The sequence below is a fragment of the Tiliqua scincoides genome, chromosome 5 (assembly GCF_035046505.1).
Source record: "Tiliqua scincoides isolate rTilSci1 chromosome 5, rTilSci1.hap2, whole genome shotgun sequence".
Taxonomy (NCBI): Eukaryota; Metazoa; Chordata; class Lepidosauria; order Squamata; family Scincidae; genus Tiliqua; species Tiliqua scincoides.
The window spans coordinates 49,899,593-49,925,930 of record NC_089825.1 but is presented as its reverse complement, the minus strand read 5'-3'; the positions used below and the strand labels follow the sequence as shown (position 1 = coordinate 49,925,930).

Below are 26,338 nucleotides of genomic sequence, written 5' to 3'. Positions count from 1 at the left end.
GTATTTTCCAGTGACTATTCTGGTGTCTCTTCTGTATTTGTTTTTTTTTTTAAGATTATGAGTCCTTTGGGGACAAGGAACAATTTGATTAATAAATGATAATGATAGTACTTCAGAAGAAGCAGCTTCAACCTCACCATTGAGTCTTAATGTTAGCACTTAAGAGGAAGAGTAATATGGGGTTAGTTTTCTTTAACTTTTGAAAATCACATCCTCCTCAAAATATTGGCAGGACAGACAGACAGACAGGTAGGCAGACAGACAGACAGGAATATTGTATTACCTCTCAGTTATTACATTCGTCTTCCCAATTATTTGGTATGATTGGAGACACCAATTGCTTAAACTTCTCCAGTGGACAAGCCGCTGAACAGCCCGGCAAAATGACTGGTGTGGGTTGTTTAGTCAAAAAGCTCCTCCGAAAGTACATCTCAACAGTATGTTCACTGGTTTCAAGGTATCCAAGAGGCAAGTTTGTCATTGACTTGAACAGCATTTAAACATTTTCAGAAATGCAGCACTATAATACACAAGACTTGCAATCCGTGGGATTCTATCTAAAGTTTACTTAGACATGACTGAGAATGTTGGTTATGGCCGATCCAATTGAAATCTGCTTCATTCCATTGGCAGAAATGGGATTTACTCCCCAGTCCTATCCCCAACTATGTCACAGCATACAGATGCACCAACAGAGGCTGTACTGCATGCTATGGTGGGGTATGTGTGCGTGTGATTTGACAGCCTGCAGGTGGTAAGTAAAAATATTTTTCATTTACCCCCTAGTAAGCTGCCTAGTAGGCTGTCTCATTGCTTTAATCACCTCAGATGTATACCAGCCATTTTGGTGGCATATGTCTGAGAAAAGGTCAGAAGTTTCAAAAAGTAGGGATAAGATCTTACATGTGTGACTGCCACCAAATCTACCGCCTCCTACATTGCATTGGTTCCTCCTCTGAAACTCCTAATTACTGTGGTTCCAGCAGCACGAGACAGCTGCCTAGCTTTTGCACCACCATAAAGGATGTTGCGCTGCCAGAATTGGCATTCTGCAAGGCTCCAATCCTTGGGCAGCCCAATTCTGAAGCTGGCGCTGAGCTTCGGCATCAGCTTTGGGAGTTGCAAATGTGCTGTAAAGCGTGTTGGCTGTGCCCAGCAAGGAGTGAGTGCTGGTGCTGGGCCAGCAAATATTACCTGATCATTTTCAGTGGAGACACTGGGGTTTCAACCAGGGACCTTCTGCTTATGAGGATCGCAGGTTCCCACTGGACTTTTACACTTTAACAGCTCACAGTATGTGGGAGCAATGCTGCATCCAGTCTGGTGTGAACTGCTGGCTGCCTTTCCAGCCATTTACCCAATAAATCACTGTTGATTAGCACATTAATGAATTAATACTTGCCTGTTGCTTTCTTGATATAGTTCAAAAAGGTAGCAGGCGGCATATTTAGGTAACTCTGTCAGGGATCCTTGGAGTGCCATCTGGAGGGCAACAATTGTGGTATCATGCTACAAAGAGAAGAAGCCACTGAGTGCCATCTGGAGGGCAATGATTGTGATATCATGCTATCAAGAGAGAAGAAGCATAAAATTCTTAAGCAAAATAAATGGTGGGGTGTATGCTTTTGTGTGTCTCCCCAGTTCTATCTTCTTTTAAGCACCGTTAGTTCTGTGAAGGCCAGTAGAAAAGTTTTTTGATAGAAGGATCATCCTAACAATATGGTCTGAGGTTGAGGAAGAAGCTTAAGAGGAAACAAATGAACCCTTACGGCTCTCAAAGCCTCTCTATGTGGCCCTCAGGAAGCCCCTAGTCTCCAATGAGTCTCTGGCCCTCCAGAGATTTGTTGGAGCCCATGCTGGCCCAATGCAACTGCTCTAAGTGTGAGGGCAACTGTTTGAGTGAGCTGTGGGATGAGGGCTCCCTCCACTGCTTGTTGTTTCACGTCTGTGATGCAGTAGCAACAGCAAAGGAAAGGCCAGCCTTGCTTTGTGCAAGGCCTTTTATAGGCCTTGAGCTACTGCAAGACCTTCATTCATTCATTCAAGTTCATATTTAATATATTCATTTATGTAAATTTATTCAAATTTGAAATTTAATTCAGCCCCCGACACGGTGTCAGAGAAATGATGTGACCCTCCTGCCAAAAACTTTGGACACCCCTGGTATATAACAACACCATCTGCCCCAACCACATGGGTAAAAGACTTGGTTATATTTCAAAGTGTCTTTCTTGTAATAGAACTAATATGTAAGGGGCCAAAATGGCCAGTCAGGATCTGAAATCAAGAGGAGAAGGCTCTCCACATTCAGCACCTGCCATTTTCAGGTGAGTGTTGAATGTATGGATGTTTGGGGGGAGGTGATCATGAAAAGGATCTGCTTCAGAGCATGGGGCACGGTTAGCTGGTGTGCTTCCATTTAATCAATGTTTGTTGCTATCATGTTCAAGAAGAAAATCTGAAGAAGGTTCTGAGTAGATGCTCTGAGAATATCAATAATGAAACAAAAACTTCTCTGAAAATGCCATTTCTGACCTTCCCCTGCAATGCACATCCTCTGAGGATTATTGCATGTGCTCCAGATACTGTTCTGTTGCAAATAGACAACATTGGCCCAACAGGCCTTTCTGGGGCCTCTGTGAATTGTGTGCACATTCAAGAACATGCCCATAAATCTTCTACAACATATTGCCACTGTTTTGGCATGTCATAGGTTTTGGAGAAATTGAGGCACTGCTCCACATGACTCTAGGATGCTTCAGGCTGTTGGATCAACTCATATGCTCTGAGGCCTCAGAGTCTGATTAGAGAGTCTTATAGCCCAAACCTAGGCATGTCTACTCAGAAGTAAGTATCCTTATGTTTAGTGGGGCTTACTCTGAGGAAAGTGTCTATAGGACTCCAGAGTGCATTCCTATATATATATATATATATATATATATATATATATATATATATATATAGGACTGCATCCCTAGTCACTCATAATTCCCTCTGGGTATACCTGGGGTGTATACCCAGGGTGTACCTGGGGTATACCTCTACTCCAGATGCTGCAATTTACTCCAGTGCTTGTGTGGTGCAGAATGGAGCTCCACCCACACTTTTTGGAGAGCAATTTAGTGGCTATGCTCACCCTTATAAATCAAATCTTGCAATGCTGTTGTCATTTAAAATGTAGCCATAATATTCTGGGACTCTCTTAAGGTTGCCATCATGATCTCTGGGCACTGAACGGCCTTGTGGCTATTCCAAGTCCAGCATTTAAGGATGCAAGTCAGTTTAAGGATCACACTACAAGATGAGGTATGTGCAGAGTTGACCAATTTAAAATTGTAGAACTTACTGCTGAATACATGACCATTTTTGTCTTAGAAGCAGGCTGAGAAGCATTTGTGATCTTCTCCAGAATGTCTTTCACAAGGACTCCTTAAGAGAGATGGAAAAGAATCATAAAGCAGGTGAAACCAAGAAGCATTCCAACATGTTTCCATGATCCAACATGCCATTTATCCGTTTGTCCAACATGTTCACTGCCAGTACTCAGTTGCAGTGCTGAAGGAGTCCTTTTCAGCTGAAGGTGACTGAAAAGTTAGAGCTTAATTTTAATGTGAGGCAAGACTGAATGATAGCCATGTACCCCAAAGGGAACCAATAACAGAGAGAATAATAGTATCAGCAGATTTTGAGCAGCAGTATTTTGAAGTATCAATGTTTTATCTAGTGACATGCCTTCCTCTGAGCCTAGGGTAGTGTTTATCTTCTCCATCCATCTTTTTTTCTTCTTCTTCACAACCACCTTGTTAGGTTAATTTGCATGAAGCTCCATTGCTGAATGGGGACTTGAATCACATCTTCCCCACTCCTAGGCCCCAATCCTATCTTCCACCACGTTATACTCAGTTGCACTAATGGAGGCTGTGCTGCATGCTATGGTGGGAGGCGATTAGATAGCCTGTAGGAGGTAAGTAAAAATATTTTTCACTTACTTCCTGGTAGGCTCCTGATCGCCTATGCGACAGCCATTTTGGTGGCATATGTCTGAGGAGAAAAAAGGGGCAGGGAGGTTTTCAAAACAGGATAAAATCTTCCAGATCCACCCTTTCATCCCCCGACATGCTCCTGGTTCCTTCCCCAACAAGTTCTATTACTTCCTTTCTCCACCCATGAATGTCTCCTCATGTTGGCTTACCTGCCCCAGTCTGCACGTCACTGGTTATAGCAGCAGGCTATCATTGGTAGCCAATTGAGAACAGTGGGGCACTGTCCCACTGCCATAAATCCACTGACAGAATTGAGCAGTATGTCTAACACTTTACTTGTTAGACTCTGTGGAGGTTATAAAAAGTCTTTTTTTTTTTTTGTTCTACATGCAGAGAATGAGCAGTATTGCTTAGATAAGTTTGTCCCCATTTATCTACAAGGAGTTTGAGGGTAGCGTAAACCTGGTTATGTATATTCTGCGGTGATATCACCCAAATGAGGAATGTTATATTTTGAGAAATTCCACTGTCTTTTTTTTCAGATTACAGTGCCAGTCTGTAACCTTTAAAGTTGTGAAGAAAGGTTTGTATGAGAGCTGACCACCATCCCCTGAAATACTATTATGTTTCTTTTAATAGCAAAATGTCAGAGTAATAGTCACACAAATAGCAGGTGTTAAAATGCTTGCTGTGGGAACAGCATGTTAGCTGAGCTACCCATGTATGTGTCTTAAGATTGGCCTTCTGTGGGAGTCTTTCATACCCTATTACTACTTTTAGTCAATGAGGAAGTGTATCACTGCTGTGGCAGACTCTGCCCCCAACCTTCTTTTGTCCATTGTCAAGGCTGAAAAGATCTCTCACAGGTTCAACTGTATGCATGGAGGGCTGCCACAGCAAGGTCAAGAACTCTGGAAAAAGCTGAACCTAAGAAGATGCTAAGATCAACCTCAGAAGGCACTGACTGGCTAGCAGAGGTTCTGTAGCCTCTTTTCCAGTCCTACCTGGAGATGTCAGAAATTGAACCTGGCACCATCTGCATCCAATGAGTATATTTTACCACGGAGCTGTGACCCAATGTGTGAAGGATCTTCTTTGAGCTTATATAGAACATGAGTTGGTCAGGAGCACTAGACATATCTCACTTGGAATACTGTGTCTAATTTTGGGCACTTTTTAAAAAGGACATCGATAAGCTGGAATGGATTCAGAGGAGAGCAACAAGGGTGGTGAAGATTCTGGAAATGAAGCAGAGATTGGAGACCCATATGTCTGGGATGCTGAAGAATTTGCCTTAGTTGAGCAGGGGCTTGGACTAGATGACACAAAAGTCCCTTCCGGACCTAACATTGTGCGATTCTAGGATCAGAGCCTAGTTGCCGAGTTTCTACATTCTGGATGCATATGTATTCTGTGAGTAATGATCCTGGAAAATTGCTTTTGCTAAAGAAGGACATGAGATTTGGAATGTAAGATACATGTAACACTTAACTACGCAATTGTCTTGCTCACCTCCTTGCAGCCGCGATTTCTCTTCTCTTTTGTGCACCCCAAACATTGCGTTTAAGCCAAACGTCAATATTTCTTTCATCTGTCTCATTCTTTTGTAACTGGACCATGTGACCCAATGTGGTAGTTTGTATCGATGAGCCATCTATAGAAAAATAAACATAAAATAATTAAAAAAAGAGAAACCTCTACTCCCAACAACCATTCCTATATGCTGTTTTTTTGTTTTCCCCCTCAATGACCCAATGATCCTATTGGGCCCTGCTGGCAGTGGAACACAAGTTCTGTTGGTGGCAACGACTGCAAAGAGGCCATCAAGGGTGCTCTGGCAGTGCGCAGAGTAAAGCACTGCAGGAGTGCTGGTGGGAAGGCCAAAGCCTTCCCATGCCCACCAGAGGAGGGTGCTGGACCTGTGGAGCAGGAAGGGTGCTGGAAAGACAGGAGAGGCTGGGTGAAGGTCAAAATGCCGGCAAAAGCATTTTGGCATTTGTGCTGGCAAAGGACAAAATCAGGATTGCGCCTTTAATGTGACTTGATCCCATCCAATCTCACTCCTACTCACTCCACACTTCAGTTTCTTATGCTATGACAGTTAGACCCAATTCATGTTGCAGTTGGGATTCAGTCTGGCTCAAAGTTGGGTCAGCAACATATTGATGCTTTCTTCATAGGAGTAGTCCAATTTACATATAGTCAATTCCTGTTATCCACTGGGGTTAGGTTCCTGGAAAACCCAGTGGCTAGAGAATCAGTGGATACTGAATCGTTGATCCTATGGGATAAGTGGGGTTAGGGGAAGGGGTAGCTATCGTGGTCAGGAATGGCAGCAGCAGATAGCTTCAGAACTATGTGGATAGCTTCAGAATGGCCACCGTGGATAGCTTCCAAATGGCCACTGCAGATACAGAGAGGCTGCCGTAAACACCTTCAGGATGGCTGTGAATACCTTCAGGGTGGCTGCAGATAGCTGAGAACAGGAAGTGGATGGTGCAGTGTGAGTTACACTCTTTTCCCCCATGGATAAGTGAATCCATGGGAATGGAGTGCATAGATAGTTAGAACTGACTGTAGTTGCTTCCTAGGAATGTCAAATGCCCCCACCCCAGCTGAAACTAGAGTGACTGTCCCAGTGATTCCCTTGTTCACATCGTGCACCTTGCAAAATCTGTAAGGATTGGCTTGGGAGCTGATTCACTGTCTGCGGCTTTGTAAAGGGCATAGGGCAGGACCAGGCCATCCATGAAACAGATGATGCAACTCACATCAGAAGCAGGTGGTGGAGGATGCATTGATCCGCCAATTAAAGGTAAGAATCCCGTACCTTCCTCATACCTTGTAGTTCTTTTGCATAAACAAGCTGTGTAGGACTTCCAGTTTTATTTAAAGGGTGGACTAAAAAAAGACCAAGGTAAGTGGTCACTCACCATGTTTCTTCCTTGCATGGTTCCTTTAAATAAAATGGGAAGTCCTGCATTTCCTGTCTTTGCAAATGAATCGTGGGAGGAGGAACAAGTCAGTTGGTCTCTTCTTTTCATGGAGGCAGCAGAGGCAGTTCCGAAGGGCATCAGGCAATGGACCCCCTTTGCCTGTCACTGGCATAAGGGCAGCAAGGAATATGCTCTCTCTCTCTCTGGTCCTGAGTCTTTTAAAAGCCTGCAAGGAACAGATTGAAGAAGTCCCAACCTGGCTCTTGCAGGCTTCAAAAGGGACGCATAGAAAGCAAAGCGGCTGCTAGCAACCATCTTCCCTTTTCTCCTGTGAATGTGTCTTCTACAGGAGCAATGTGTCTTCTATAGGGGAACAGAGCACTAGTGTGTGTGCCCCCTCCATGCGTGACAAGAAGCACTGCCTCAGGTATGGTGTTGACCTGAGCCTATGGCTATCACTGTGACTGAAACATCCAGATACTGCAGATCCAATGTGCAACAGAAGCATCAGATTTTCAGTAGCTAACGTGCTACAGTGGTCATGTTTGAATAGGGCGTGAAGACCTATTTGTGCTGTATGCTCTCACAGTCTGGGTGCCACTGCAATCCTCAATGGTCTCTCAGCACAACTGCTTCAATGAAGAAGTCACACTTGCTACCTTCACAAACCATTATAACCAGATCCAAGGAGTCCTTCACTTTTTAATGGATTCCTGTGTATGGTCAGGGTAGAAACTGGTTCCAAGTGAACTGGGCTATAAGGCTGAGTTCCCATAAATGAACACTGACTGTAGCCATGAGGCAAGCACACTGTGCTTTGTGTGCAGTGAAACAATTGCAGAATCATTTGACCATATAATTAATTTTTAACCTGGGATTGGTACATGGAAGAAGTTATTCAAACCTAATGACAACAGCCAGCCTGGTCAGTTATGATGACTTAGTAGGGAGTTATTGGAATCCCCCTGCCCTTCTCCTCTTCATACCATAAACTGCTGCTATTCCACTGAAGAATTAGTTCATTAATCCCCCCATAGGATTGTGGCAGGTGGTCGAAATGGTCCAAATAAGGGCAGCAGCCAGCACTGCTTGTAGACTCTCCTATCCATAGTTGGTGCTTGCTGTGGATGTGGACCAAGGGAGTCCGCTTAAAGCTTCATGCCTGAGGGGCTGCCTAAACCAGAAGTCAATCCCACAGTTGCTACTCACATGATGAGTTGTTGCTACTCAACCTGGCTAAGAAACCAAGCAACCACATAATCACTATGCCACATTCTCAGTTGTTATTCATACAGAGCCCGGGCAACTTCTGGCTACACTGGTATTCGTGTTGGAGCTGAACATGGCATAATGGTTTATTAAAAGTACCTGAACATATAAAGCATCATATATGTTCCAGAGTGTATGATTGTTTAAATCCAGTAGAGTCTGTACATCATATCCACTGTAAAATGCCAGTGTAGTAAATTCTTCCTGAAAGTTTAAAAAAAAAAAGTTTACATGAATGTGAATTAGTTGCATCCTGTGTAGTTAGGATCAGAGGCAAGTGCTGCTGATGGCATTTTCAGATTAGCAGGCTCTGTGCTAACTCTGGTGGGTTCCAGAAACCACCTGGACACTTGGCTTATAATAACACCGGGTTTAGTAGGGTAGGTAAGAATGGATTCTTGCAATCTCCTTGGTATGGGACACAAGTCCAGGATCCTAAAAGGGCTGGCAAACAAAGTCTTCCACCAGGTCCTGTGGCTGCCAATTCAGCATTGGCCTCACAGATGCAGCCACATACTAGACCCCTATTCTCCATAGCCTGTGCAGCATTGCCTTTGCTCCTTCCCTTCCCAAGAATCTTCTGCTCCAGTTCCTCATTGGGCACTCCTGCATGTAAGTCACTGTCTCTGCCTTCCAGATTCTCTCTGTTTTTCCCCAATATCCTCCACATTTATTTTTCACATTTTAAACCGCTCTTCCTCCAAGGGGCAGGGGCAACTCTATTATGATACATGGAAATGAGACCTGATTCATACTAACATCTTATTGGTTCTTGGAACAATCCATCTCATTCTCAATGGGCAGTTTTGACTTAAGGAAATTCACTTTTGTTCGATAAAGCACTTGTGTGTGTGTGTGTGTGTGTGTTTTTCTGGTTGTTTGGGTATAACATTTGAAAGAATACAGATAATTCAGTGTGGTTTGTTTCATTGCATTTTGCATTAAGGGCACAATCCTATCCAACTTTCCAGCACTGACATAGCTGTGCCAATGTGGCATGCACTGCATCCTGCATTGGGGAGGCAGTCAAGGGGGCCTCCTCAAGGTAAAAGCATGTTTGTTACCTTACCTTACTTTGGGACTGCATTGCAGCTAGGTCAGTGCTGGAAAGTTGGTTAGTATTGCGCTCTAAATCACCTATTGAATGATATATAACTTGATGGCACTATTCATAAATACTAAGGTTTCCACAATTTTGGCCACTAGTGTCAAGCTCCCTTGACACCCTCCTCAAGGCCTGGTAACCAGGGCAATGTAACCCCCTGCCCTCCTTAGCTATGCCTCTGATCCCATTATAGTATCAACAGTTAGGGCCCAATCCTAGCCAGCCTAAGAGCAGCGGTGCCAAATGGCTCCTGCTATATCCTGTACCGGATCTGAGTAGGTTGGAGGTCTCCTCAGAGTATGGGGGCATTTGTCCCCTTACACCAAGTAATGCCCGAACCTGCTCAATGGGGCTTCTTCTATTTAGCTGGCACAGACTCAAGAAGCCCTGCGTCAGACTTTCAAGTCTAGGAGGGGGGATAGGATTTGGCAGAGGAGGCCTCTGCTGGTCTCACCCCACTCCGCAGTTGCTCTGACCCCTCTTTCCGCCCTCCCCCCTCTCTCCTGCCCAGAAGCATCTCATCCATGCCCTCCTGCCACCCTCCCCGAGCCCACCACACCACTCAGTGCTTACTTTGTCTCTGCTGGTTGCCGGGGCTCCAACTACAGCATTGACAGGGTGGCACAGGCCTCCCCTCTGCACCATGGACTTCCTGGATGATGTAAATATTTCTTATGGCACATTTGTGATATCCAGCACCAGCGCTGAGGCAGTATTGGATCAGGCTGACCATCAAGGCAAATGGATGCACACAGGCTGACAGGCCTGGCCTTTTCTCATCAGCCTATTAGGGCAGGAGGTCTGGTCTAGAGGTTAGAGCCTCCGTTAGCCCGAAGATAACTTCAGAAGGTTGCCAGTTCGAGGACACTGGCAGCTCCCTGAAGGGCTGAGAATGGCAAGACCTTGAAGCAGCTGAAAAGCCCAGCTGAGTGATTCCACCTGCTCTTGGTGTGGGCAAGAAGTGTCTTGGCTGCCCTCCATGTGAGAGATGGAGCTGCTTGTCAGCCTGCGTGGAAGAACTGGAGGCCAGAAGTGAGACCAAACCAGGAAGATCCATTCTGAAATGCTGTTGGTTCTTGAAATGCTGTTGGTTCTTGGGATCTTGGCTGGATCCCAAAGGATCTCCTCTATGGAGAACTCGTGCAAGGAAAGTGCCCTACAGGTAGACCACAGCTGCAATACAAGGACATCTGCAAGAGGGATCTGAAGGCCTTAGGCGTGGACATCAACAAGTGGGAAACCCTGGCCTCTGAGCGGCCCACTTGGAGGCAAGCTGTGCAGCATGGCCTTTCCCAGTTTGAAGAGACACTTGGCCAACAGTCTGAGGCAAAGATTTATGATTGTAAAAATCCCCTTGAGGGATTTAGAAATGCCTGCCTATGTAAACCGCCTTGAATAAAGTCAGAGGAGTAATCCGATGACCAGAAAGGCAGTATATAAATACCTAGATATTTATTATTATTATTATTATTATTATTATTATTATTATTATTATTATTATTATTATTATTATTAATCTCTCACTTTAAGTAGCCCACAAAAGTGTTACTTGCCAAAGTAATAAAAAGACATGGAAAAGTCCAACAATAATAATTCCATTACTGAGAAAACCATCCAATAGCCCCTTACACTGTGAAAGTAAGTGGAAAGAGTCTTGTTGTCAAATCATACAACATTTCAAAGTAAAAAAAAACCCAGCACTTTTCTCTTAAAGTCTTGTTGCCTTTTCTTACCATTTTGGATTTTATTTTGTCCTGGACTTCTGGTGTCCTCATGGTTTCCTTCATCAACTTCCTGTAACGTACACAGTTACGCAGTGGAAAGTGTAACAACTGAAACAAAAAAAATAATAACATTGCTTAGCTGAGTGAAATGCAGTGTGAAGCTCCACATTATGTCATGGGTAGGGTTCCCAGATTGGATGCATCCAAACAGCTGAGATTTCTGGGAACAGGATCTGGTGGTGTCACACAACCTGTAATCTCTGAAAAATGGAGACCAATCTGGAAGTGGGGCAGGGTCCATTGGTAAAGGAATGGTAAAGGAGCTCCAGCAGAGCTCCCAGATGGCCTGAGGAACCTTTTTTCAGCTGAGAAAAAAAGCAAGAAGCTGAAAAAAAAGGCTCATTTAGGCTTGTTGTGATGCCTACTAGACAGGAATAGAGATGTGAAAATGCTTTTGCCTGCTTGCATGGAGAAAAAACAACTTCATAGCCAGTAAGTTGGCATAGGCGGGTAGGCGAGGGGTAGAGGATGGGTGGAATGGGGAGGAGACTGGAGCAGGGAGGGGTGCGTGTCAAGGCCAGTAATGAGATGGTAGCAGCAGCAGCAGCTCCGCAGATATCCTTCTCAGGCTCATTTCACCTTCCCAAGTCCAACCGAACTCACACCGGCTAAATCACTGGCACAGGCCAAGTATACCCTGTGGCACATTGGAGGCTTACACTCCGGTCAAGGGAACAAACATGCCCTTACTTGGAGGAGATTCCTGGGATTACCTCCCCCACAGGATGCTGTGGATGCTCTGGTGATATGCTCTAGTGGTATGGTGGCTTCGGGGGGGCGGGGGTTATATAAGTTTGCTACCTGGGTACAATCTTATGCACATCTATTTGGCAGTAAGTGGTATTGAATGCAGTGGGAATTGATTCTGAATTAACATACAAAGGCCAGCATGCTTATACACCTTTTATATTGATCATAAATATTTTCTAATACCATTTAAAAAATTTTCTACATTCAATTTAAACTATTCTATAATCCACTTCAAGTGTTTGGGATCAAAGGAGCTAAGAGATTTTTAAATGAAGTATAGGAAGATTAGTAGTGGGCTGGAAAGCAGATGGGATTTGGAGGGTACCCCACGTCATTTCGGCACCCACTATTGCTCAAAGGGTTGCCTCAGTCAGCCTCTGGGCTGGGCTGGCCCTGTCTCTTCCTATTGACCCTAGCGACCTGACTTTCTGTCTATACATACTTCCAGATCAGCTCTCTGTTCTTGCCAGAGTTACCCCATCTTACAAGGTGGTCATGGCTCTTGCTTCTTTGCATTTGTTCCTTGTCTTGATGTTTGCTTCTGAACGATTGTACTAGGCCCCCAGCGACTGCTATGACCCTCATCTTGTCCAGGTGGGAGCCTGATTTCATTCACTTCCGATAAGCATGTCTTGCAGTTTATCGTTTCGCTTCCAAACCCCAGGTATGTGCTTCTATAAATCAACCACTCGAGACAACATTTCTCTTAAACTGAACATTTTTTTCCTCTTAGAAATTTCTATTGAAATACTGAAAAAAAATTGGTAATTTTATCTTTGATTTGCATAGCATGTGGGTCACCTTTCATTCTTGGAGCCCACGGCGACTGTAGAAATAGAATGGAAGAAAGCAGGTAAATCAGATATAAACAATCACCAAAAAAGAAGTTAATATTCCATAACAGTCATGGGACCAGTATACAGCAGCCACATACACTGCAGAGATTTGAGCCCATCTGGTAGTCTTCTATCACCTTTAAAAGGCCAAGAGTCTGAGGGCAACATGAACCTCACCTGGGAGGGAGTTCTGCAGCCTAGGAGCAATCATTGAAAAGGCCCTGTCCAAAATGCCCAGTAATACCTGTCCAGGATCTTCCAAGAAATATCCACTGGAGCTGTCATACATAGCAAGGCCCTCTCACTAAGGAACTCGATAGAGTTGGTAGAATCACTCACGAGGAGGTGGTCATTCTGATATCCTTCAATACTACCTGCTATCTTACCTTATCATCTTTAAGAGGTACAGTATGAACAGGAATAGGCTGCCAAGGGATTTGCTCGTTCCAGATCTGCCAGCCAGTGGGTGGAAAGAGACCAGCCAGGTTGGCTTGGGCGCTCATAATGGTCCGATCAACATCTGTGCTTCGAACATAAATCTAGAGTGGGAAAAATGCGGAGTGGTTTTTACATGAAATGGGGGTCACCTTTGCCTGTCCCGGCAGCACCAACCTATGCTGGGATCTTATCCCCAATTTTCCAGCCCAGCCCAGCCCTATGTAGCTGGCATAGATTTGAGGAGACACATACGCCACCAGAAGGCCTACTTACAGCCCAACCCTATCCATTACCTCCTTGGCAATATAGCAGTGCCAAAATGCAACTGCTGCATCCTATGGTGGAGTGATAGTTGCAGAGGCCTCCTCTGGGTATGGAAAAATTAGTTCCCTTACCTAGGAATAAACTTCTGCATGCAGGAATGTATGTGTCTGTTCTGATCTCTGCTAGCAAAATAGCTGGTACAGATCTGTGTGGACCCACACTGCAGAATCTGGACCAGAAAGGGGGACCTGGGCCACATCTGCCCCCCCACCCTGAGTACTGCCTCCCCTGACCTATTTCACTTACTGAATGCCCCTGGTTCACCCTCCCCCACCCATTCCCTCCTCTCCCACTGAGTTACCTGCTCTAGCAAGCAGTGACGTGCTGGAGTGGGCTGTTAGACGCAGGCCTTCCTGCTGGTGTTTCCATCAGCGGCCAAATGGTGCACTGCTGGAGCGCCTTTGGCAGGTAGTGCTAACTTCTTTATGGCAGTCAGCACCAAGCAGGAATTGCGGCCATGCACATAGGATTGGAGACCCTCTGGGCTTCTAGTCCCCCCCACCATTGGATGCAAGACACGTTTCATCAGCGGGGTGGCATTGTGTTTAATGGCAGGGGATAAGACTAGGCTATACATTTTGTTATTCACATGCTGCATTTGAGAAGCTGAGACTTAAGGCCACTGTGAGAGATTATGGCAAAGGGTAGATGCAAGCCAGGGAAGTCCTTATTTGGAACTTACTCTCTTAGAGCCCGATGCCTCTGCGGCGCAGACCACAGTTGCAAACGTACCATAAGGCACATTTGTGGGGTTTACCACTGGGCTCCTGCCAGAGCTGGCTCAGCTCCGGCTGGTGCTGAGCCAGCATGTGGCGGGCGCCTGCGTTCCACGGCTCAGCGGTGTCTGTGACCGCCGGGCTGCAGAACGGGAAATGGGGGTGTGTCCGGGGCCGTGGATAAGGTGTTCTGGGGAGGGCGGAGGCATGGCTGGGGGTGTGGGGGAGGTGTGTCGGGGGCGGGGGAGAGGGGGATCCGCAGAGCCGAGCTCCGCAGGATCCAGGGTGCTCGGGCAGGGCTGCGCGTCCTACATGAGCGCCTTCACTTTAGCGGCGACCAAACAGTCACCGCTAAAGTGAGTAACCCCATTGCGGGGCTGCTTCCCTTACCCAGGGGAAGGGGATGGACATCCTCTTCTCCGGAGGAGCCTCCCGCGGTAGCACAGGAAGCTCTGGATCTGGCAGGAGCCCTTTGTGGAGCCACTGGGTCCTGCAGCTCCGGGCAGCTCCGGAGTGGGCTGTTAATCAATATATATAATCAAAACACTTGCATAATCACTATTATTAATTGAACCTGGGAAAATCTTCCTTCCTTCCAATACTCACCTCTTTTCGGTTGTATTCAGCACTTAAGAATTGACTATATCTCTTCCTTAGGAATTCCCCAGTCTGATGTTGCTGCTGCATTCCAAGCTGTGGAAGGGAAAAAAAATGTAAGCATGTACAGGTCCAGCCTATTTATACACAGATTTTTTAATACACAGATTTGACTCAACACAAATGGCCCCTGCAAATGAGAAGGAATGTGCTGATCCCTGGAGAAGGGGAAAAATGCATCCCTTTAAAATCAGTTTAAAAAACTGAACAGTCCTTTAACAATAGCCTCATTAATGAGAGAGAGAGAGAGAGAGAGAGAGAGAGAGGGCAGCTGGCTGACAATCCATCAATCCTTCTGGCTACAGCAGACCCCTCCCTTCCCCCTGAGCAGGTGAAAGAAAGGTGATCACTTTGCATTGGTGAAGGGAGGGGCTGTGTGAAGTGCCTTTCTTTCTAAGTGCTTGGAGGACGACTGATTGATGGATTGTCTTCTTAAGTACTCTTATCTTACATCACAAAGGTAAGCAAGACTGTTTTTAAATCACCAGAGCAAAGAAACTTTGTTTTTTAAATTGATTTGCTATAGTGCATTTTTTGAAATCCACCTGAGCATTGGGGTATAACAACACTGAGTAGTATTCATCAGTTGAGTATCTAGTTCTATAAAAATGAAATTGTATGTGGTCCCTTTAATGGTCCTTCTAAAGGGTGTGTCCTTTGCTGATTCCTCCTTGTGTATATATAGCTTTTTGTTTGCTGACGTTTGTAGTACAGGAGAGTGTATTTTAATCTCTGTTTTTAACTGTTGTTTTATCATACTTACATGCATCCAGGGGCAGCTATTTAGGGCTCCTGGTTTTCCAGTTTCAAGAATCTTGATGTGAGAAAAATGTTTGTATAAGTCTGCATCAGATTGTGAGCAAACTGCCTTTGGCCTTAAATTTTTGGGTCTGAGTTTTTGTGCCTTGGTTTGCAAGCAGCCTGGGTAGAAGAGTAATAACCTTTTTGCCTGAAACCAACAGTGAGTGCTTGGAACGGAACCCATGTGAATAATGAGGCTCAACCTGTATTTTGTACTGCCTCTGGTCCTACTTCTGAACGAACGGCTTCACATCCCAGGGAGTACTTTGCCTAACCTAATAACAGCTTAGGTTGCAACATGGCAAATAGAGGGATCCCCTTCATGCATTGAGCAAAGGATTTTAATTCTGGCTGACAAACTCTGGTCTCCTGAAGTGATACCTATTGACTTCACAACCTTGGTGAGGTCAGCAATTAGAATTCAAATTAATTCTGGTTTTTTATAGAATTATTTTAAATGCTACAATCAGAATCTAGGTTTTTGGAAGGCTCTCAAAGATTGGTTGGAATACAAACTGGACCCGATTCTCCTGTAAATGGTGTATTTTTGATAACCTGACAACTTAAGACGTGACCTCTTCTGCTCAGTCTTGTGTTGGGAAACATCTTTTTCTGATGCCAGTCCATTGCAGTCTGTAATTGGGGGGGGGGGGGGGGCTTGTGATTGAAACTTGAAGTTGTGACAGTGGAGAGGTTCAACAGTTCCTACAATCCATCCCCTAGAGAATAGCTTAATTATGGTGTTGAAATGAAGGAAACAGCATTCCTCCATCTAGTTTTCAGCCTGATGAGTTGACAGACCATCCGTGCAGCTGAAGCCCCATTGAAGTCAATGGGGCAATGCTGGTACAAGGAGTATTTATTCCTTACTTCAGGTATTTTTATTCAGCCTTTCTGGTTTAAAATTTTTGCAAGGCAGTGCACAATAACAGAAAGCATACCAAGCAATAAAGCCAGCCATAATAGCAGTTAAAACAAAAACAGGAGCTTGAATGGAAGATGCTGCTTTGACTGACATGCTGTAATGGAAGATCAGATGATCATCAGGTGGATGCTGTGGTGTTGACAGCGATTCCATGTTTTGACAGCTGGTTGACAGCTCTGGGAAGGGAAGGGAAGGGCTGGCTCCACAGCTGTAATCAATCAAGGCCAAAGGGACTCTGATGGACACCTAAGCTTCATTTGACCTTGATGGGACTTTGAATGGACATGGACTGAAGAGATGGCTCAGCTGAGCCTAATTTGGACTTAACAAGGGGCTAGCAAGGTAGCTCACAGCTGAGCTGCATTTTGGATTATGAGACATCCAAGGATAAAAGGCAGCTTCAGAAGGACCAAAGGCTACCCTGACCCAGAGGGAGATGCTACTTGATCCAGAGGAGACCTGACCGGAGTTTGACCTTGGACTGGACTCTGACTTTTGCCTACTGCACTTGTGAGTTTAACAAGGGAAGCTAATTAGCCTTAAGCGGGCACAAGGCCCAGTGGATTGGGATTTGGCAGAACACATGCGGCAGCACTGACCTTGATATCAGTGAAGCCTGAATAATTATGGAGAAAAAGAATATTTTTATAATACATTCTGATTAATTATTTCAAAGAGAAGGCAATCAAACCGTGGTGAGTTGTCCAAATCCCTGCGGCCAAATGTCTTCCTTGTACTGATCTGTGGGGAAAGTGCCGAGGGGGGTCCTGTCACCATGCCGCATAACCTAGTAAAAGAGTTTGAAGGCTGAATGAGTTTTAAGGGCTACATGGATTTTGTGGAAAGCAATCGATTAGCATTCGATGTTGGCAACTGCAGCGACTCTGGAGTGCAGGCTCTTTGCGTATCAGGAAGAGGCCGCGTAATGTGACTTGATTGCAAGAAAGTCCTGTCAAGAGAATCTCATCTTGGTGCTATGCTCCTGTGATGCAGAAGAATGTGTGTGGGTGCGCCCGCATGCGTGTGTGCATGTTTGTATGCATACATAAAAAGGTAATGCAGAACATAGCACTGTATAGGGTGTTGAAGTTTGGGTTTTTGGTCCTTTTGAGGGCAGGACACAAAGCATGTCGGGATTTTCCAAAAAAAGTTTGAAATATTTCCGGAAAAAAAGAGGGGCTTGTAGCCAATGGCACTGTTTGTATCCTGGACTATTGTGTCCTGGTCACATGCATCCTGGGCATTCACGTCTAGTTTATTTTTGATACAAAATAAACTGGGCAACAAACAAACTACACCTCGACAGCAAACCCCATGTTATGTATCCTTAGCCTCTTATCCCAGCCCTTGCCCAAACCCTATATTTGTGTTTTAAAAATAAATAAAAAAATTACACCAAATATAAACAAACAGATATTGGGTTATAAATGTCTGGGATGCAAAAAGAATGGAGGCAAATGTGCAATACTGGATGCATTTAACTGGGACCCCGTTGTCCGGGACACAATGGTCATGTCACTGCGATTAGTGGTCCCTGTACTATTTTTCCCTACTGCATGGAATAGTGGGCCCACTGTGTTGCAGGCCATTGCAGGCTTGGGCAAAGCCACAGCAGCAACAGTTTTGGGGCCAACAGAGTGTGCTGAAGTGCTTGCCACCTTCCCTGGCAGCCCAGAGTGTCCCCAGATCCACAGGGTCTTCAACAGGGTGAAGCTGGTGATATGTCAGTGGGAGAGGTGGAGTATCCTGGCTGTGGAAGGTTGCAGTGACCGAATCATGTTACATGAACCTGCAAATACAGCTTCGTGGCCATGCTGCCACGCAGCTTACAACAAACCCTGGCTGGAGCTCTGTGGAAGTTCCTCTCTTCCACACTTCCCTCTTTCAGCACAGTCCTGACCTTGTTGAACACTCATGTACTGCCATTGCAGCAGCCATGCAGCTGTGCTTCACCAGCAGCACAATTCAGAATAGCCGCTGGTGGGATTCTGCTGGAGGAGGTGCAGGGATTGTGGTGGATCTGGGTTGGAATTGAGGCAGGACATGGCAGTGACATCTGCCTTATCCCAAACCCCTGTCCCAGGCTGGACATGCCCTAAGCAGGCTCCTCAGAGCAATGCCAGCAAAAAGATTTGGCATAGAACTGAAAAGTTCCATCAGAGACTATGTGGTGGCTGGGAAGGTAAATAGATATTTTACTTTTTACCTCTCCTGACTGACTGGCCTGGTCCCTGGACAGCATGGTGGATGTGGCAGATGCTGGCATCTGCATCTGTTGTAAGCTGCATTCAGTGCATCATTGCTAGCTATTGGGCTTTTAGTTTTCCAGACCAGGAAGTGGGAGGAAAAGAAGAGTTGGTGGATGTGGTCACCCTTTCATCAACATGCTGCCTGAGATGACTGCCTCAGTCAGCCTCATGAATGAGCTGTCTCATTCATGGGGAAAAAAGCAAGTTCATAGCTACTTGCATCATGTCTGTAGGATACAGTTCAGAACCACTAAAAACAATGTCTGTTTTGTCACTAGCTTCATTCAGCAACTATCAACAGACATCAATAGGAGGTTCTGAATCTAAATTTCATTGTTGTTTTCCATATTCCTTTCCTAAAAATCAAAGACGGCCAACTCCAGTCCACAAGGAGTATCTGCAAGTATTGCATCATCCATGTGCAAATTCTCTTGCTGGATCAGAGATGCAAACTGATCCTGCAAACTGGATGTGGGTACATGACATTGAATATGACATTGTTTGATGTAGGTTTTGTTTACATGGTGTGGTGTTCATGGAAACGTGTTTCCATTCATATTGAATGTGGCTGGCAATATGCACGTCCAAGAACAATCTTCTGGTTCATGTATGTGGTTCTGCACTGGAGTCAACGTTCTCTGACAATGTTGAGATACAGTGGCTTATGGTGACTCAAGAGTTTGTAGGCAGCACATTGTGGAAGAAAGCTGGGATGAAACATGGCACTAGGACTTCTCCTGCCACAGGAGTGGTGATACCATCTGCAAGATCACCCATGTGCTTCATGGAAACATTTTTCAAAGGTTCTTTAGAAACTTCTCACCAGTCCACTGATAAACGCACAGAGACAAGGCCAATGCAACGGTTTACAACACTGCAGGCTGTCATTGTAACTATTCTTTGGCTTGTGTGTGATTGTTTCAGTATCACTCTGTTATCTTTCAAGCAAATAGAAAAGTAAAGGGAAGTCTTGACTAATTTTGTCTTGACTAATAAGCAGAAAATTAAAAAAATCTCTATTAGTTTGTAATTCAGAAAGAGTAATACAGAAAGCACAACTGTAGCTTTACTCTTCCCAAAGTCAAGGTCATTGTCCACAATGAAAAGAAACTTTTGTACTCACCAGAAGCACAAACTTCAATTTCCTTCCTGTGGCACTTTGGAGGAGCAGGACACAAAAGACGCTCAGGAAGGAGAAACCAAATCTATGGAAGCTGCCCGCTAGAGATATTACTGTCATGTTCACCTTGACAGCAGTATATGAAATAGCCCTTGAATGAAAGCAACCAGTAAGGAGAGAACTATACTTTATAAGACACGCTATTTGTAAGGGTGGAGATTCCTTTTATAGATCTCACTACAAAGTTTCTCCTGATGACTGCTGATAAGGTTTCTTGGTTATTGCAGCACAATCTTATGCATGACTACTCTAAAGGAAGCCCCATGATGCTCAATGGATCTTACTCCCAAGTAAGTGTCCCTTGGGTTGCGGCTGCAGTTACGAATCATTGTGGATGGTCACACTCAGGAACAAAAGGGTGGGGACTCCTTCTGTTGATATCACCATAATGTTCTATCTGATGTCTAATGACCCATTTCTTGGTTATTTGTGGCACAATACTATGCATGACTACTCAGAAGGAAGGCCCATTGTATTCAATGGAACTTACTCAGTGGAACTTATCTCAGGTAGGTGCCCTTTGAATTGCAGCTGTAGTTATCTATCAAACTTAACTGGGTTGGATGACCAAGCTCAGATGCCTTGAGGCAGTACACATGTTTCTACAAAACCATCAGTTCTGCATCAGATGATGATGAAACAGTGTGGCTAAGGTTTAAGCTATGCGGTGATTTTCTCTTTTTCAAATCCCAGATCAGTTTTATACTCAAGTGGGAGGCCTTGTGTAAGCCTCTGCCTTTGAGCCACGTATCTCATTCCCATTTATTATAGGAGAACAGAAGCAATCTGCCTTGCAGAGTTCTATTATTGATATAATCTTTGCTAAGCACTTAGCACAGGAAGAGCGCTACACACATATTAAGTTGCATGATCCTTATGTGCTCAAGACCCATAGTTATGATGATCAGTGTGCCCACACTTGGCAATGTAGGAATATAAGTTGTTCACCAGTTGTACAGCTGGGGGGGGGGGGAGGGGGGCTGGAGTATGCTGTGCTCACAGGTGGCACTCCTTGGCAGTGTTCACTTTTATGGAACAAGGTGAAAGAGTGCGCTCAGATGTACTGCTTAAGTGGGAGTTAAACTTGCTCCCTGCTCCTGATGACTCCAACTTTTGGGAAGAAGGTCTGCTTTGCATTGTCCTAGCCCCATACTGGGTTCTATGTTTCATATGTGAAACATATGTTTTATGACTGTTTCATAGTCATGCTAGACTGGGATGGACCACTGTCAGCATGGATCTCTACAGACTGAGCAATGCACCTGTATGCTCCTCCATTCATTTGCCTGATTTTCATGTACTGTCTTGTCCTATTATAAAGTGATGGGCAGAGTTCTGAGATATCGTGCCAGTGACCTCCACGTCCATATGTGGCCAGGCTCTTCTAATTCCATCTTGGTTCCTTAGCAGACTTGTCAGGTGGTCAGCCAGGTCTTCTCCCTGAACAATTAATTATCTGCCCAGTGGCCAGAGCACCTGGACGGCATTTTCAAACCTCAGGAATGCCTCTCCTACTAATTACCCAAGCATGGGTACTGCTCTCCCACACCCAGAAAACCTTCTGTTCTTTCAGAAACCTCCTTGATTGGTGTGCAGTTCAGGTTTTGTGCCCTCCTGGAAGGAGGCACCTTAACTCAGTTGAGTCCAGGAGACTCCTGGCTAAGCAACCTACTGAGTTTCAGATTCCAATATTCATCAAGAAATATTTTTGTATTCTTCATTCAAATCTGTTTACCATCATTATGTTGATGACTTGCTACATCCAGGTTCAGAGGCAGTATGCACAGTGTAGACACAGATCTGAATGACCATGTGAACCTGTTATGTAGGCATCAGTGGGCAAGAGTCATCCCACAGACTCAAGTTCCATGGCATCGTCATACTATAATCCCATGTTACAGTCGAGGACACCAACACAGGGCGATGCCATCACCTTGAAAGATCAAGATTCCACAGCATGGCCAGTCAAGAGGATGGCAGTACACTACAGCACCATTATCCCAACAGGATGAGGACACTGCATTAATTGGAAAGTGATTACTTGTAGGAATTAGGGGCATGTTACTGCAGCAGAGTGCTTTGCAGAATGCTGAACACAGCCATTGAAGCTGGGACCTTCTGAGTGCAATGCAGAACAGGTGCTGTACCATAGAGCTACAGCCCCTCATCCAAAAGTTTTCTGTGGTCCTGAGACTTATAGAGAGAAGGACTTTGGGATTTGTGCCCATGTTGTCTTTCAGGCATCCTTGGTGACTGTAACTCTCTGCTGTAGTGGCCACAGACATCATTAGCACAGCTAATGCTTGCACACACCTACTTGCACACACTTCCTGTGCCATTTGCCAGTGACGCCACACATCCAGTCTAGCATGCCAGTCACAGCATCTCAGGCAGCACCATTACTGGTTAGGGCAAAACCAAGATCAAGCCGAAAGCTACAAAGAGGTAGCAGAGATCTGTGGTTTCTCTTGGACCAAGTAGCCTCAAAGGAAGTTGGCATATGAGTGTAATCAATTAGCCACAGATTCTCTGAATTCCCCCCTGGGAAGACTGAGTGATAAGTCTCCTGACTCCAGAGGGCTGCTGCCAGTCGGTGTGGAACTGTTGCTTGATTCTTAAAAACTTAACAGGAACAAAAATGGTAAATGTGGCACTGTAGAGGTTGACAGATTTATTATGGCAGCAAGCTTAGTGTGAAAGGAATGCTGGGAAGCTTGGTATCAGTCAGCACTGACAGTGCTGTGACTCTTTACAGATGGGCGGGGACAGCAGAGGAATGTTCAGAGGGAACTCCAACATGCGCGCACACTTCCCGGCAGCAGCCCTGAACGATTTGACTCGAGTCCATTAGAGCAGTGTTTCTCAAACTGTGGGTCGGGACCCACTAGGTGGGTCACGAGCCAATTTCAGGTGGGTCCCCATTCATTTTGATATTTTATTTTTAATATATTGGACTTGATGCTACCATGCTGTGTGACATTTGGGAAAATGTTACAGAACCTGTACTTTTAACAAGCTACTATGTATATTCTTTTAACAATGCTAGTAAATAGGACTTACTCCTGGGTAAGCGTGGATAGGATTGCAGCCTAGGATTGTTAAAAATGGTCCTGCTTGATGACATCACTTCCGGTCATGACATCACTTCTGATGGGTCCTGACAAGATTCTTGTTCTAAAAAGTGGGTCTCAGTGCTCAATGTGTGAGAACCATTAGAGTCACTAAAGGGTGACTCAGCGACTCAAAGTGGCCTTTTCGAGTCAAATTGTGAGGGGCAGTGACTCGACGAGTCAAGCCACACTGGGTTTTCCCAACACTGGCTACTGCACTTGTGATTTGAACGCTGCTGTATCACTGATACAATTCAATAAAAACATGAACTGGATCACAGTTTGCTAGCAGATAGTTTTGGATTTCCTCCCGATCCAGATTTTTTTTTTTTACTTCAGCTGGTCTCAGGGTGGGACTCTGCAGGGGAGAAGGGCCTCTCAGCTCCCAGGTTTGCTCCCAGGGCCTCTTGACTCCCAGGGCTCCCAGGTTTGCTCCCAGAGCCTCTCGGCTCCCAGGTTTGCTCCCAGGGCCTCTTGACTCCCAGGGCTCCCAGGTTTGCTCCCAGGGCCTCTCGGCTCCCAGGTTTGCAGCATCCTCTATGCTCTTGAGCCCTCTCTTCTCTGCTGCTACAGTGTATGGCAGGCAATTGCAGGAAGATAGAAACAGCAACATAATGACAGCCACGGCAGCACGTGCCGGCATTCACGCAAAGGGTATGGGGTGGGTGTGGCTAGAAGTGCAGGCCACTTCAGGAGGCTCCCTGTTTCACATGCCACCCCAGTGATTGGCCCATGCAATGTTCCCCTGATAAGTCTGTGCGCTACAGCTTTCCAACCTGTTATGCCTGTTTTTGGTACTGCCACAAGTTGAGTACTGGATGAGGTGCTGTTTTGCTGTTTTCTTGCTGTAGCTCTGTGGTTAGAGAGCAGGCTTGTGGAGTAGCTAGTGAAGGTTCCAGACCTGCTTCCCCCTCTTCTTTTGTTCCTGCCATGAATGTTGCTGGCAAGTCATGCAACAGGCTGTGTACCTTGCTGTTGTGGGCAAGTCCCTGGGCTGGGCTTAAACCCATCTTGCCAGGCTCCTGGTGTGTGTCATTGTTCAGTAATCTATCACCCTGCATGAATGTTGCATGAGGCTCCCTTTATGATTTGTTGCAGTTCCTTCCCTGGCAAAAGTGTTTCTTTCAGCTGGTGGCTGTCCCCACATGAACTTGAACTCTTGCTATGGAGAGGGTTGTATGTTCTGACCTATGACTGATGGGATTCCTGTTGTTGTACCGCTTATTCCTATTGGCTGGACACCATGGGATAGTGCATTTTCAGTGCAGTTCTATTCCCCCAATGCATTATGAAGGGACTGTAGTTTGTTATGAAGGGACTGTAGCATTGGTCAGCCCTGAAGCTGGCTCCCTGCACCCTGCTTAGTTCACCGTGGGAGCATGTCTCTGGGCACTGACATTGGGGCTGGGTGACTGACTCCTTGCTCATCACACCAATGACATGCTGACAATGCTCTGACATTGCATCAATGTAGCTGAGCTCCGCAGGATCTAGGGCGCTCTTGGAGAGCTGCACACCCTAAATGAGTGCCTTTACTCTGCCGCCGATCTTTTGGTTAGTGGTAAAGTGACTAGCCCCATTGCGGGGCTGATTACCTTACTTGGGGGAAGGGGACGAACGTCCCCTTCTCCCGAGGAGCCTCCCATGGTAGTGCGGGAGGTGCAGGATTTGGCAGCAGCCCTTTTTATAGCACGATACTTGACCCCCGTCCAGGCCCCGCCAGCGACACACATGGCGCGTCTCCTCGCCTCCTTCTTGCCCAAATGCAGAGCGAGGGCGGCTCAGGTGGCGCTTTTCCAACCTCCCTCCAAGGAGCTTCCCCACTCCCTCCTGCTTACTTACCCCCCCCCGCTGGGGGGCAACAGTGTAGCCCGCTGCCTTACGAGCGTGTCTACTTGGCTTCTGGCCAGTGTGCCTGGCGGGGCTGCAGCAGCCCAAGGCAACCTGCGTGCGGGTGGAGTTGCCCCGATGTTGCCCCCAAGCCCCTGATGTTGCCCCTCTCAGCAGCTGTAGCCCGGTGCCTTTGCTACCCCCTGCACTTATATAGCTACGCCACTGCTTTGATGAGCATTTCAATTTTTATCTCTAGCTTTGATATACATTCCCCAGTAAATGTCGTGCAGTGGGTGGTTTGTCAACGAAATCTACTGCATGATTTTGGTTTACCTTTTTATTTTATTTTTATTAGAATGAAATAATTTTGGGGAAAATCTTGATGCCAAAGATCATGTGAAACCCTGGATGATAATCCAGCACGTCCGTTGTATTCCAACATTTTGCCGCTCTGTCCCCCCCCCCCACACACACTCAAAAAGACAACTAGCTGCTCTGCTTTCTTTTGATTGTAGTTTTCATTTCTGTTAAATGAGACACAACCACAACATGTCAATAGGCCAACACTGCTTTCAGGATCTGGGAATATATCTTTGGAAAACATGTCTTACCAATACTTGCATAATTTTTTTTTTTTTTAAGATTAACCAGTAGCCAAAGGTGACTTCTGAAAACTAGAAGTGACTAGTTCTGAACTAGTGACTAGATGGCCATTCTGAAGCCCATGGAAGCCAATAGAGTGGGCCATCAGCCAGGAAGGGGCCACCAGCCAGGAAGAGGCCTTGGGGGCCTTACAAGACAGAGCAGTGTGCCACAACCTGCCAGAGAGGACAAGGTGGATTGTGGTAACAAAGGGTTTGGGAATCGCTGCTCTAGGGCTTTAGGGCCCAATCCTGATCCATGCACGCTGGCTCACCACCAGCACGCAAACGTTTGCAAGAAGTACTGCGGACCCAGCACCGGAGCTAGCCCACCGTGAGCCCATGCTGGACCAGCTCCAATGCCGGGCCTGCGGTTTGCTTCCCAGCACTCGCCAGGAGCATTGGGCGGAAGGGAGGTGAGTGGGGGAATGGGGGGAGGCAAGGGGGAGGTGTACAGGAGAGGGGGAAGAGTGGGTAGGAGGCATGCCAGGGGGAGGGAGTGGGGTGGGACCAGCTCCATCAAATCTGGCCTGATTGGAGGCTTCTTGATTCTGTGCAGACTAAATAGCCAATGCAGAGTTGAGAAGCTCCATTGCAGGGCCGTTTCCCTTACTCGGGGAAAAGGGACGTTTGTCCCTTTTTCCTGAGGAGCTGCCTGCTGGCTGTCCAATGCTCTCAGGATGCTGTGGCAGCCATTTTGGCTCCGCGGCAGCCCCACGTGCCAGGGAGCTCAGGATTGGGGTGCTAGTTCAGAAGGAATAGATCCAGCCTCACTGAGTTCTAAACTTGGTTTTTGAGAGG

The 26,338-nt window shown here is 45.9% G+C and overlaps 1 protein-coding gene across 1 annotated transcript; it reads right to left on the bottom strand.

Moving 5' to 3' along the window:
- Positions 1-286: 286 nt before the first annotated feature.
- LOC136652240 (prostatic acid phosphatase-like) lies at positions 287-20,013 on the bottom strand. The gene is made up of 10 exons (XM_066629168.1): positions 19,897-20,013; positions 17,216-17,311; positions 14,748-14,834; positions 13,050-13,202; positions 11,027-11,125; positions 8,288-8,392; positions 5,496-5,637; positions 3,347-3,429; positions 1,403-1,509; positions 287-446 (listed from the first exon to the last, which is right to left on the bottom strand). Exons 1-10 carry the CDS (start codon positions 20,011-20,013, stop codon positions 287-289), a joined length of 1,149 nt encoding a protein of 382 aa, XP_066485265.1.
- Positions 20,014-26,338: the final 6,325 nt, after the last annotated feature.

Coding starts and splice junctions, on each gene's coding strand:
- LOC136652240 (XM_066629168.1), bottom strand. CDS start 20,013: ATGACAGTAATATCTCTAGCGGGCAGCTTCCATAGATTTGGTTTCTCC. Junction 5,638..8,287: donor ATGATGCTTTATATGTTCAG/GTACTTTTAATA, acceptor ATTTTTCTATAG/ATGGCTCATCGATACAAACT. Junction 447..1,402: donor CTATATCAAGAAAGCAACAG/GCAAGTATTAAT, acceptor CCTTGAAACCAG/TGAACATACTGTTGAGATGT.